The sequence below is a fragment of the Camelus bactrianus genome, chromosome 2, assembly GCF_048773025.1.
Source record: "Camelus bactrianus isolate YW-2024 breed Bactrian camel chromosome 2, ASM4877302v1, whole genome shotgun sequence".
NCBI lineage: Eukaryota > Metazoa > Chordata > Mammalia > Artiodactyla > Camelidae > Camelus > Camelus bactrianus.
In genome coordinates, this window is record NC_133540.1 from 24,281,319 (window position 1) to 24,295,960 (window position 14,642).

A 14,642-nucleotide genomic window follows, 5' to 3' on the forward strand; every position below is an offset into this window, starting at 1 on the left:
AAACCCAAAAGTCTCACTGTTGAGAAGTTGACTGCTGGTGTCTTCTGGAGTCCAGAAGTTATTGCTGGTTAGTTGTTTTTTGCTTAAAAACGTTTTTAACTTGGTATTGAGTAAGAGCAAAAACTATATTGGTATATAGCCATTTCTCAGTTTTTCTATTTTTAATGGAATGTTTCCTGTAAGGGCGTGTTAGTATGTCAGTTTGCAAACTATCTTCTTCCAGTGCATTGTACACAAAGCTTTTGTGTTCCATAACTCAAACAGTTACACTTAACTAAATATGACTTGTATAAACTGAGCCTCAAGGGTCATGAAAAGTTCAAATACTACAAACAAAACAAAAATATTTCCAATTCTTCAGCATTTGGAAAAAATCTTTTAATAATATTAGCTTTGAAAAATGAAAAAGTTCTAAACTTGCAATATGATTTTTTTTTAATGATGTTTGCTGTTAAACATTCTTTCCTGTGATGAGATTGTACATGAGTTACTCATACCATGATTTTTGGAGTTCTGATTTTGGAATGTCTGAGCCTTTCTTTTTCATTATTTAGTTTTAATTTAATTTAAAGAGAACACTTATTAGTAAGGAAGGGAGAGAAAAAAGAAAAGAAGGGGTCTACCCTTTGCAAAGTGGTTTCTCAATAACCTTATGGGATTAAGTACCACTTTGCCCATTGTTAGATGAGGAAACAGGAACTAAGAAAATGAGAGTAACCTGAAGTCACACAGCTAGTAAACTGATACAGGTGGAATACAAAGCCAAGTACCTTCCAAATGAGCTCTTAAGCTCTAGGATATAAGTGGAGTTTTAAACAACTTATTAAAGTCACCTATTTTATAATGGAATAAAAAAGGTTCCTGATCTGCAACTAAAAAACGAAGAAAAATTTTTGCTCCATGGGTTCATGCCTCTGAAACTTGAGCACAACCCTGTGGGGTCCTCTTGGATGCAAGTCCTTTCCATGTCCCTTATTTCTTGTTTGTAGGAAAAAAGGCTTCAGCTTCTTAGACCTTCCTTCTCTAAGTACCAAAGGGCAGATTCAAACAGTTGCTAATCAGGAAAGTGAGGGAATGCAGAAACAAGGGAGGGGCACTCAAGAAATAACAGTGCAATGAGGAGGCAGGTTCCTGGCTCCTTCAGAAGGAATATACACAACAATAGCTTCTGCAGGAACCAAGGCCCCACCCAGGTGGAGAATGGTAACTTCAGTCTGAGCACAGGATTCCTGGAGCACAGCCCTGTGACCTCACCACTAACCTATCAGAAGAAAGTCCCACACCCTGCAGCTCTCCCCTCCACGTTTTGACTATAAAAACTTCTCCCCCAAACCACTGGGGTGTTCTGGGTTTTTTGAGCACAGCCACCTGTTCCCCTTGCTTGGCCCTATAATAAACCTTTCTCTGCTCCAAACATTTTGGTTTGGCCTCACTGTGCATCAGGTGTGGGAACCTGTGTTGGGAACCTCATGGAAGCAGGTCGTGTAGTGATGACCACTTCAGCTTACTTAAACAGAGACCTGTGTATTTCTCTGTATGTGCATTCATACGTCATTTAACAAAGTCTGAATTCAGTCCCTCTCAACTTTCTCTCCTTTCTTTTCAAGGACTTTTGAAAATCATTCTGTTTACTTATTTTTAAGAAGAGAAAAAAGTACCTGCATAAAATTCTTCTTTCTTTTATTTACTATCATACTTAAGCAGAATATTTATTCTAAAAATAATTGTATCAAAAGAACTTGGCTTTTTTTCTTTAAAAAGTTCTTTTCAAATAGCAAAGTCCATATATTTTTGTGTTGTTTTGTTTTAAAAAAAATTTTTTTAAAGCTTTACAAATGATACAAAACAAAATGAGACACTTAGACCTGCTCCCTCTAAATCTCACTTTTGTAGGAAACAGAAATAGACATTTAGATGAATATACACATAAATTCATGTATATGTGCATATATAGATATCTATAGATACAGATGCATGTGTGTATTCATATATATACACATACCTATATATGTTCCACACTACATATAAAAAGCTTGTCATGTGCCTTTGCAAGCCTTTATGTATATGCGTGAAGGGCAGGCATTGGAAGAGCAACCTGCTAAAACAAGATGAAGAACCCAGAGCTCAAGACTATAAAGCATCCCAGAGAGCAACACGTGTAAAACAATATTCCTTGGTTGAGAAACTGATAAATTTAGAACAGTTTTAGTTCTACAAAGAAGGTGTAAGGGGGTAAAATTGTAATAGAAAAGAACAAATCTGACACCATATTAGATTTGTTCCTTTGACTTTAACCATGTGCCCTGTTTTCTAGGCTCAGTCTTGCTGGTTCTGCACCTTTTGTTAAAGAATGTTGCCTATAGCCTGAAATATACAGGACAGTCCATTCTCAAGGCTCTGACTTTTAAGGATATTAACACTTTTGCACTTATATAAAGACAACAAGTTGCAGAAAAGAAAGTGTCATGTTTTGCTGGCAGTTTCACAAGGGCACCATGACCTGATCCAGGTGGACAGCTTCAAGAACAAAGGATTCCAAGAACAAAAAATTCCTTCACCAAGAAGTTTGCAACAACCAACCCCTCCCCTTTTTAGTATAAAAGGAGCCTGAATTCTGACTTGAGTAGGATGGTTCTCCAGGACATTAGTCTGCCATCTTATTGGTCTGCCAGCTTTCTGGATAAAGTTGCTATTCCTTGCCCCAGCACCTCATCTCTGGATTTCCTGGCCTGTCGAGCAGAGAGCAGAATGAGTTTGGGCTTGGTAACAAAAGCCAGATAACTTCTGAAGTAGTTTGTCAGGAAGACAACGGTCATTCTTAAAAGCAATGGGTCCAGAGGCAGGATTCAGTGTATAACAATGAACTCTTCAGGTTAATTAGCACTTATAGGTAAACTGGCCCCATCTTGTTGAATTTTGCTGTACCCTGCAAAGCAGGGTCAACCTTTCAGGATTCAGTATCAAAAGGAAAAAGTTCCCTTCTTAAGGAATTTTATATGTCATCAACTGTTAATAGGAATGATAATATAGTAATTATTTTGTATCTTAGAGTTTAAATTAAAACCATATACTCACCCCACAGTAAAAGAACAAAAAGAGGGGAAGCTGCTGCCACCAGCAATTCAAAATGTTTAGGGAACACAACTTTCACAGTATCTGTTGAGGATTCTCTAACCTGCACCTGTATTTACCTGCCCACCACGCACGACTTCTTGGATCTCTTAAAGGCACCCAAAGACCTGTTTCATGAATCATGGCCATTCTTTCAAGATTCAAATATTATTATATCACGTTAATGGTTAAAAATGCTTCACTAGATTTCCTTTGCACTTAATAAAGACCAAACTCTTAACCTTTGACTGAAAGGTCTTGCAGCAGTGTTTCTCGCCCATCTCCCCAGCTTCCTGAAGGCCGTTTCTCACCTTTACTACTTCCTGCACCTCCCTGCTCCGCCCAGGTGCCAGCCACACCAACCTCGCTCCTGCATCATGTACCAAGTTCCTCAGCCTTGATGGCCTCCTCACTGGCTCCTCCTTCATCCTTGACCACATTACCCTTCACTTCAACTAACTAAATTCACTCTTCAAATTCCACCGCACCCCCGTCACTTCCTAAGGAGAGGTCTCAGGGAGCACAAGTCCAGACAGGACACAAAGTGCAGGGCGGGGCAGACCCACCCAGTCACCCACCCTGAGGCAACTGATCCTGGAGATGCCTGTTCTTGGAAACCAAACCACTCCTCCCCTGCAGCACCCTGTGACCCCAGACCACCAGAAACGGTTAGGAGATGGCGGTGACGCTTTTGACAACTCCCGCAGCCTGACTTTGACACTCACCGTGCTCACGGGACTCAAAGCAGTAATAACGTGAAAAGGCCCCACTGGGAACCAGATGATCTGCAGAAGCCAACGTCGGCCGGATCACTTTGGAAACCTGCCCCCCTACCCCATCCCCCAGGCTCAGGGGCTCGTCCGGGGCTCCCGCCCCGTCACTGAGCATGCGCAGGCCCACCCCTGCCCGTTTCTGGGGGAACCGCCAATCACCGCGCGCCCGGTGCGCGCCATTTCCTGAGACCGGCCGCTCTGGGGCGTGAGGCCTGCGCCCTGCGCCGGCGCCTCGAGGCTCCTCACAGTCGCCGGCTGGAGAGAGTCGGGCCGCGCGCTTCAGGTGAGCAGGGAGGGCGAGAGGAAGGGCGGAGGGGGCTTCGCTGAGCGGGGCTTCGCTGGGCGTCTCCCTGCCCTGGACCGCGGGGTCTCCTCAGACTGCGGCTGTGCGGGGGTGGCGGACGGCGCTCAGTGACGGAGACTGACCTGGACGGCGGTTTGGGAATTGCTGCATTATTTCCAAGGAGTTGCTGTTTGGTGTGAGGAAAACGGGGGGTGTTGAGGGAGTGGGGTGGTGGCCACCGTTTAGGTACTGTGACCACACAGTGCCTACCTTGGTGGGCCTTTTAAGCCTTGTTTCCCACGAAGCAGTGGTTCACACGTGGCCCCGGGCCCGCAGCATCCCCTGGGAACGTCTTAGAAATACCAGAGGGCGGCTGAATCGGAAAGTGGCCCTGTGACTTAGCAGGCTTTTGCCTAGACTTACAGGTAGTTATGATGCCAGCTAAGGTTTGAGAACTATTTTCTTAAAACAGTAAAGGACCAGTAGACTGTTTTAAATTGGAAGATAAAAGGATTATATTGTATATGGAAAGATCAGTTTAGCTACAGAGTTAGGGAATTGATTGGAGGCTCCGTTGTGTTTCGGAGTAGAAAAGGGCTCGTAATCCAGGGAGAGACGTGGTGGCTTGAAATAGGGTGGTAACAGTGCATACGAAGCTGGTTCTGTGCACCTCACGGTCTGTGTACTTAAGGGCTTGATTCTGAGAAGCTAGGAAGACTGGTTTGTGTGTATGCTGGGAAAAGAAAACACAGTAATACTGGAGTGATTGAGTACCTTATCATAGTCCTTGTACTGTGCTAGAGTCCTTTTTTATACATACTTTCTTAAAAGTTTTTTTTTTTTTTTCTTCTGATTTTGGTTTTCCTGTTAAGGTCTGCAATTTACTAGCTGTGTGACATTGGCAAGATGCTTAAAACTTCCTTCAGCCTCCATTTTCTAATCTCTGACCACCCCCAATCCCATTCGCCCCCCCCCCCATCTTCCTTAGCCTACTCAGAAGTACCAATTTGAAAGTATTAGGCAAGGATTGGAAGTCACCGAAGCCTTGGCTCGTAGCTATCATAATGTGGCATGGGCAGGTAGGGAGATTGGCTTGGAGGAGACTGTGTGCAAGTTAATGCCTTTACTAGTCATTGAGGATTTAGAAACTACAGGACACATAGCAGCTTTTAGGTTAAATGTCGGTGCTTTTTGTATGCTAATCAATACACGTACATACGTGTGTGTATATATGTAATATATAATGTAATGAAGTGTGAAATGTTACGGTCTAAGTATGTGGATTCGGCTAGATTTCTAAGAGCTTTTGAGATTTTATAAGATGGTGTTAGAACTTTTTATCGTACGTGTGTTAAATGCCAGGCACTGTGACATGTGCCTTACGTTATTTTCTCATTTAATGATTACAGTGTGAGATAGTATTATTTCTCACTTTGTGAAAAGAAAACTGAACCTTAGAAATTTTAATTTGGCAGGGACATATAGCTAGTTAAGTGGCGTGGTTGGATGCAAACCCAGTTCTCTCAGGTGTTGCTACCTCTCAGTTTGTGTTTATCTGTTTTCAGTTATAAGGCTGGAGTCAGTAAACCCCTGTTTTTTCACCTTAAAAATTTTTGGAATATGTTATCAAATGTGAATAAATGTGAACATATCAAATATGAAAAATACAAGGTGCTTTGAAATAGAAGTAGAGGGAAGCAGAGAATACTGCGGGCATATGAAGAAGGGGCAGTAGGCAGTACAACGTAGTGATTGAGTATCGTTTCAGTGGTTATGCCAATTAATGTGGTGTTGTATAAGTGTATTCAAAGGATTATAAACTCAGCTTTTACACTTCAAACCGAGGAAAATAGCTCCTCATCAGATTGTTCTCAAAGTTTAATTGAATCAATGATTTAATGAAAGAGCCTTAGTAGTGCCTGATACATGATAAACCATCCTAGAGAACCTTTCTCTTGGGCTGAGTCTCCTAAGGAGCAAAAATCAGTCCCAAGAAGTGAGAAAAGAGTAGTCTAAGCAGTGAGTGGTTGCAAAGAGGAAGGAGAGCATGACACCTCTGTTAAAAAATAAATGAATAAATAAAAACCAAGTACTTTGTGGCACCATAGCCAGATGGAGATAATGAGGTATGAAGGACTCTGAATTGTAAGCTAAAAGGTGGAGCACTTGTCCTGACTTTCTTTGGTGAGTTGTTGACAGGTTTAAATGAGGGGAAGATTGAATCAGCTTAAAAAATAAAGGCTTGTGGGGAGGGTATAGCTCAGTGGTAGAGTGTGTCCTTAGCATGCCTGAGGTCCTGGGTTCAATCCCCAGTACCTCCATTAAAAAAGTAAAGGCTTGAGGGATAAATTATATCAAGAAGCAATAGGCAAATAAAGAACTTGGGATAATCTACAGGACAAAGGTGGAGACAGGGGAATACTATTCTAGATTGAAAGGTATTCAAGAGAACTATTAAGCAAATGCAATGAGTGGGCCACGTTTCAGTCCAGATTCAAATAAATAGATCCTTGTTGGCCAAGAACAGTGGACATATATTAAGTGTAATTTATATGGTGTCCTTATTTTCAAAAGTTACTATAATTCTTATTTATAGGTCATAAAAATGGGATTCAAAAAAAGGTACATGACTTTTCTTGAAGATACACAATAAGTAGCTGAACCAGGATTCAAACCTAGTATCCTTCTAAAAATGTTAGTCTTTCCATTGTGAAACACTGCCTCCCATAGCATGTTGCTATGATAGCTTTTGCTTATGCAGGTACAAGACAGTCAAGCCTTGAGTTTGGGATACTTTACAGAGAATTTCTAGAACTACTGCATTTTTCCTATTCTGCTGGTAGGAAAAGAAAGTCTGTAGTAAAAGAACTTACTAGGTCACCACGGCAAAGCCAGTTTCAAAGGTCAAAACCATGCCCATATTATTCTGTCTTCGTGTTGTGAAGAAGAAAAGTTGAGAAAGTGTCTGTTAGTTCCTGGAGAAGGGAAAGAATACTGTGTTGATGATAAGCTTACAGGAATTTGATTTGCTTAAAAATTGGGTGTATCTTGAAAACAAGCCAAGAAATTTTCCCCCTACCTCTTTTTCGGTCCGGGGAGTATAGCATCTTTTTTTTTTAAATTGAAGTATAGTTGATTTACAGTGTTTCAGGCATACAGCAAAGTGATTCAGTTATATATATATAACAATATATATATATATATATATATGTTATTTTTCAGATTCTTTTCCATTGTATGTTATTATAAGATACTGAATGTAACTCCTTGTGCTATATGATAGGTTCTTATTGTTTATGTTTTATACATAGCAATGTGTATCTGTTAATCCCAAATTTATCCCTACTCCCCTTTCCCCTTTGGTAACCATAAGTTTGTTTTCTGTATCTGTGAGTCTTTGTTGTGTAAATGAGTTCCTTTGTATCTTTTTTTTAGATTCTACATATAAGTGATATATGATATTTGTCTTTGGCTTCACTTAGTATGATAATCTCTAGGTCCATCCATGTTGCTGCAAATGGTATTATTTCATTCTTTTTTATGGCTGAGTAATATGCATATATATATATATATATACACACACCCACATATATACCACATCTTCTTATCCAGTTGTCTGTCGATGGACATTAGGTTGCTTCCATGTCTTGCTTATTGCAAATAGTGCTGCTGTGAATATTGGAGTGTGTGTATCTTTTCAAAGTAGAGTTTCCTCTGGGTATATGCCCAGGAATGGGGTTGCTGGATCATATAGTAACTCTATTTTTTTGTTTTTTAAGGAACCTCCATAGTGGCTGCACCAATTTACATTCCCACCAACAGTGTAAGAGTTTTTTCTTTTCTTCACACCCTCTCCAGCATTTATTATTTGTAGACTTTTTGATGATGGACCCCTAACTTTTTATTTTGAAAGTTTCATACCTACAGAAAAGTTGAAAGGATATGCAGTGAACATAAAGATACCTTTTGCCGGGATTCACCAATTGTTAGCCTTTTGCTATATAGTTGCCTTTTCTCTATGTATATATACCTTTTAAAATTATTGAACCTTCTTAAAGTAAGTTGCAGCCATTGGGTCCCCACCTCCACTCCCACCACTGCAGTTTTATCTCTTAAGAACAAGGACATTTTACTTCTTACTTATAAATAATATGATAAATTAAACGCAATTTAGTACTCATACAATGTTATATGCGATACAGTCCATACTAAAATGCTCACATTTTTCCCCAAAGTGTTCTTTTAGTTTAGTTTAGTCTAATTTTTTATTTTATATCCCAGATTCATCAGATTGTGCATCATATTTTATTGTCATATTTCTTTAGTCTTAAATCTAGAATCTTTTTTTTTTGCCTTTTCACGACATTGACATTTTTGAGGAACGCATACCAATTTTCTTGTAAATGCCCCACAATCTAAATTAGACTTACTGTTTTCTTGTGATTAGATTGAGATAGAATATTTTATAGGCAGTTTTGTGTGCTTCCCATTGCATCATATCAGGAAGCACATAGAGTCAATTTGTGCCATATTTTGTTGTTGTTTTTGATTAATAAGGAATGTGAGCTGAATGTCTACAACTGTAAATTCCCATTTTTTTCCATGTACCTCCATCTAACAAGTTTAGCATTCATTGATGATTCTTGTGCGAATGTTTTAATACATTGGTGGTTGTGGGACCATATTTTTAACTTAATGTCTTTTCTCACCCATAGGAAGGATTCCTTGCCTTGGACCTAAGACTACTTCCTTACACTAGAAAGCCATTGAACTTGACTTCACATGAGTGGGAAGAGCAGTGGCCCAGCTACTGTGTTCTAGTGTGCAGTAGACTGCAGCCTGTGGAGTTGGAGTCTTCTTGGCAACAGACTCTGGAGCTAAGGGAGAGGGAAGTAGTCTGTAGAGGCTGCCATCAACATACCAAGCCATTAAAGCTGAAAGCTGGTCCGTTTGTGAGGTCTGGGGGAAGACATCCACTGCTCACTGGGTCTTGAGCACCAGAGACCCAGTCTTACTAAAGGGCTCATTACCTGACCACTTCTGTTCACGTGGTTCCATGGAGTTTGTGACAGCCCTGGCAGACCTCCAGGCAGGGGCGAGCTGCCCCATCTGTCTGGACTACTTGAAAGACCCAGTGACTATCATCTGTGGGCATAACTTCTGTCGGTCCTGTATTGATATGTCCTGGAAGGATCTAAATGATACTTTCCCCTGCCCTTTTTGCAGATTTTGCTGTTCAGAAAGGAAATTGATGCGCAATCTCCAGCTGGGCAATTTGATTGAAATTGCTAAGCTGCTCCAGATGAGAAAAAGCAAGAGGAAGAGGCAGGAAGAGAAGCTTATGTGTGAAAAGCACAATCAGGTTTTGATTTTTTTCTGTCAGAAGGACCGAGAGGTTTTATGTCCACAGTGCAGTTTCTCCACTGATCACCGGAATCACTACATTTGGCCCATAGAAAAAGCTGCCCCCTATCACAGGAAAAGATTGGAGCGTTGCACTGAGCTTTGGAAGGAGAGAGTGGAGCAAGCTGAAAAAGTAATAACTATGCAAACCAGAAAATCATTGGAACTGAAGAAGAAAGTGGAATATAGGAGAGAAGAAATAAAGGCTGAATTTGAGCAACTTGTGTTGTTTCTCCAAAATGAGCAAAAGACTGTTCTTCGGCAATTACAAGATGAAGAAATGGATATTTTAACAAAACTAAATGAAAATCTAACAAAATTTTCAGATCATGTTTCCATATTAAAATATCTATTAAAGGAGATAGAGAGCAAATATGTGAAGTCAGAACTGGAATTACTGGCAGATGTTAAAAATATCTACCATAGGTATAGAACCATAGAGTCTCCTGAACCTTTTTCATTCCAGTTGAAAGAATATGGTTACAGTCTTCCTCCACAGTATTCTGGCCTAAACAAAATTATCAAGCAGTTTCAAGTAGATGTAGTTCTAGATCCTGAAACAGCACATCGTAAACTTATTGTCTCAGAAGATAGGAAAACTGTGCATTATGGAAGTAAAATGAAAAGCTTACCTCGTAACCCGAGGAAATTTTATCTCTGCCCAGCTGTTCTGGGTTCTCAGGGCTATAGTGCTGGCAGGCATTATTGGGAGGTAGAAGTGAAAGACAAGCCTGAATGGATCGTGGGTGTCTGTGAAGACTCGCTTCCCAGAAGGAGAAAGAGTCAGAATCAGTGGATTTTAGTACAGGATGGATTATGGGGTATTGGACGATGCAGTCAGAGTAATTATGTTGCATTGGGCCCTAAAAAAATTAATCTTCTGCCAAGAGTAACACCCAGTAAGATTGGCGTGTTTTTGGACTATGATTTGGGTGAGGTTTCCTTTTACAATTTGAGTGATAGAGCTCTTCTCTATATTTTTAGTGATTGTTTTACAGAAGCACTTTGGCCTTATTTCTATACTGGAACTGACTCTAAACCTCTTAAAATCTGTACAGTAGCAGATTCTGAATGATGGACTATTGTAAGACTCTTAAATGGTTTTTTTTTTTTTTTTGTCAGTGACTGGACAAAACTAAGCTAGTGAACCTAGTCTCAGCAATTCTTTATTTAATTTTAGTTTTTCCTGTAAACAACTAGAACAGTTTTTCTCAGTTTTAGAAACTTCTAAAGAGTGTGGTTATAATGCCTACCTTACAGATAAATTATGGGATCCAATTGGAAAGTGCTTTAGAAATCTAAGATGAAATACTTATGAAATACATTACTTTAGAAGTTCACTAATTGTCAATAAAAGTCCAGTAATTTTTTTCTGTATTAATTGCCTACTTTTTTTTTTCCTTAAAAAATAAACCTCTTTTAAAGTCATACAGGACCAACTGCTGTGTGAAGGTAGCCACATTCAACTTTCATCTCTTTACCTCAATATTTCTCAGTAACATGTTTCCTTCTAATTCTGTGTCTGTCTTTCTCAATCTTCACTTAGTACTACTGAAGATGGGGTGGTGCCCCCACTATGTACATGCATCATATACTTAAATATACGCATACAATCAGAAGGTAATCTTCGCTTTTTTCCCGTTTGGACTACATGTCCTTAGCTCCGTTTAGCTGCCATCCTTGACCCATTTGGGGAACTGACCTTTTTTCCCAGAATCCCTGTTGGTTTCTGTGTTTTCCTCCTCAGGCTAACTCTACTCAGGGAACCACAGTTTTCAGTAGATCACAGATAGGTTAAATTCAGAAGAACTTGTATCATCAAAAAAGACTTAAGTTTTTGATGAGATTGTGTTGAGTTTTTAGACCAATTTGGGGAGGATTGACATCTTGATATCAAGGCTTCTAACCCATGAACTCACTTATTTGGGTCTTTTAACTTCTCTCTGCAGTATTTTGTAGCTTTTTCATTGTACATGCCCTTAATGTCTTTTGTCAGGTTATCCTTAAGTAGATCCATTGGACTTTATGCAGAGTTATTATGTCATCAGCAAATACATTTTAAATTCTCTAACAATCTAGGTACTTTTTCTTGCCTGATCACACTGGCTGGGACCTCCAGTACAACATTGATTCTTGACATATTTTATGATTGGTTTTACCCTTCATTTTATTGCTCATATTTGCTCAGTTTCTGTACTTCTTTTTTCTGTTGTTACTTCTGTTACTTTTGATACCTCCTGTTCCTTCACATAAAATAATGCTGTCAGTGGTACCTAGTGATTTCCTCACTGGTGGATGTTTGTTTAGCCCATATGTAACTTCTGCAAACAATGTACAAGGAATGCATACACTAGATTATTATTCCAGTATTCTCATTTGTCTCCCTGGTTCTATCCTTGCTCCCTACAGTCTTTCAGCAACACTGCAGCCAAGCGATCCTTTGAAAACAAATGTGCCACTTCCGTGCTCAAAACCCACCAAGCATTTGGTGGCCCCTACGGTTATATCACAGACACTGCTACTCCTTTTCTTGTTTCCTATCACTCGTTCTTTGCTCTGCTCCAACCACTCTTAGCAACTTGCTGTTTCCATAGGCCAGGGGTGATTCTTCCTTACGGCTTTGCACCTGCCATTCCCTCTGCTTGGAACACTTTTATCTGACATCTGCACAGCTGCTTTAAGTTGCTATCCCTTCCTCAGTGTTGTCTGTCACAGATCCCTGATTTGTTTCCCTTCATAGCAATTAGTGCTTACCCTTTTTCAAACTAATAAGTTGCTCCCCATGGTTCTTTCAATAGGAAACCAGTGATTTCTTTCTTTTAATGTAGCTAATTAAGTTGACAATTAGAGAAAGGTTTTTCTCTCTGGCAATAGAAATGTCATATGGGCCCTCTTATTAACTGTAGAAACTATAGAATGGACAAACTGATATGATCATATAACAGATACTCAGCAGCAATTTTAAAAATAGACAAAGTTACACGTATCAGAATCTCAACATAACATTTAGAGAAAATAGCAAGCCATAGGGAAATCTGTTGTATGTTTCCATTTATAGGAAGCCCCAAATCAGGCAAAACTAAACAATTTATTAATGATACATATGACAACCATAAAGAAAAGCAAACAAGGGATGCAACACAAAATTCAGGCTAGTGATTACTCTGGGTTCCAGGGAGGAAATGGAATGCAATTGAGGAGGGGTACAGAAGGACTTGAAACCACAGGTATATTTCTTAAGTTGAATGGTAGACACTTGAGTATGGTATTTTTCCTTTAAACTGCACATATACATTATTTACACAAATTTATTATCTACCGTGTATGTTATAAAAGGACCAAAACCAATTTGATTTTGCACAGTTACTGCTCTTCTCAATAGGTAACAGTAACTGTCAATAGTCATGAGTGTGGCAATGGCACACATCTAAGCAGGGCAGGGTGTTGTAACAGGAGTGCAGGGGAACCTGTGGTGGTCACGGTGGTCCAGAGTCTCCAGGAAGCACAAGGAAGTTGCTGAAGCCCCACGGAGATGTTCCTGGGGCACTCATAGGAGCACTTAACGGATTCCGACTTTGACAGATTCTAGAGCCCTCATTGGAAAGGGCCTCATTAAAGGTGGGCTGATTTGCAAGTAACACTATGAATGGCCTTGAGTAAGACTGATAAACGAAGAATATGTTGCCTCCAAAACCCAAAAAGGCCTAAAAGACATTGGGCTTGTTTCCACATCGTGGGTTCTGAGAGGGTCAACAGTTACTTCTCAACAGTGTCAGGGATAGAGGTGCTCTCAGTTTACCAAGTAATTGTCAGGAAATTAACCAAGACTGAGTGTTCAAATGATTCTCTGAAGAAGGGCATCAGAAATGTAAATCAACTGTACTCCCAGAGAAAGCTGGATGAAGTGAAAATCTTGCCCCCACACACTGCCTGCCCTAGCAAGGTTGTTGAAGTTCCTGGGATTGCCTGGTATCCTGCTGTAAGTAAAGGAAAATTACGGCTGGGAAGCTGTTGAAATAAGCTCTGATTAGAACATACTGGCCAAACGTATAACAGTCAGATATTTACCAGTTGCTGATTGGATGGAACCAGTAATTAGACAATACTGGGTGAGAACACAGCATTTAGGTTGTGGTCATTCACTGTGAGATACCCTCTTCTCAAGTTAAAAAACAGGCAAAATTTAAGTAAAACAAAAGCAGTGGGGATAATTAAACTTTACCCAAAATAGATCTTGCACAGTGAATTTCAAAATGTTGAAATTCCATGGGATCCCATTTTGTGAAGCCAATTTGTAGGTGCCAACGGTTCGATTTAATTTTTATCTATTTCTCACGGGTTAGATCATCCATGCCTTCTCTTGGACAGTTTATGACAATATGTGCTATGAACTGGGGGAATTCAGGCACGGCCACAGTTCCCATGGATAAGATGCTGCATACCTCTTTGATGTCCACTTTATGTTCAGTAACGTACTAACATCGTTGGGGGCACCGGGTTTTAACTTAGTGGGAGCACAAAAGAGAATCTCACACTTTTAAGTTTTTCGTTCAAAAAATTGAGTATATCGTGGATTTCCAATTAGGTCAAATTGTGGACCTCTTTTCTAGTTGTTTCCTCCTCAGGTTTCCATCTTTTTTCCTTCTGTGTTCCCCTCCCCCCACCCAACCCTGGGAGGGGACACCATTAAGGCTGGGCTGATTCGCAAGCAAAGGCATAAAAGCTCAAAGTGTATGCTTGCTTTGGGGCAGCAGAGCCAGTCTGAAGCCAGACCACAGAGGAGAAATGCCTGCCCAGAGTGCCAAATGTTAGGACTAGGGTCTGTGGCCAGGGTGGGTCCTCGCCCAAAATCTGGTTCAGTGTGGGCGGGACTGATGATGCCACACATACCAGAAGAATATGAAAACGTTTATTATTCCCACAATAAGGTTTATGGGGTGACCACAGTGGTTACCAAGTAGGTGCAAGATGAATGAGAGAGAAGGGACTCTAACTTGGGGTTTTGTTTTATTTTGCTGGTTACTGGGTGGGGCTGGTGTGAGGGTTCTGGCACTACTGGGGTCCTGCTTGGT

General features: G+C 40.3%; 1 protein-coding gene across 1 annotated transcript; it reads left to right on the forward strand.

Annotated features, from left to right (window-relative positions):
- Nucleotides 1-8,738: 8,738 nt before the first annotated feature.
- LOC105069390 (tripartite motif-containing protein 60-like) lies at nt 8,739-10,926 on the forward strand. Its single transcript, XM_010955505.3, has one exon. The coding sequence runs from the start codon at nt 9,224-9,226 to the stop codon at nt 10,643-10,645; it is 1,422 nt and encodes a 473-aa protein (XP_010953807.2). The 5' UTR covers nt 8,739-9,223; the 3' UTR covers nt 10,646-10,926.
- The last annotated feature ends 3,716 nt before the right edge of the window (nt 10,927-14,642 follow it).

Coding starts and splice junctions, on each gene's coding strand:
- LOC105069390 (XM_010955505.3), top strand. CDS start 9,224: ATGGAGTTTGTGACAGCCCTGGCAGACCTCCAGGCAGGGGCGAGCTGC.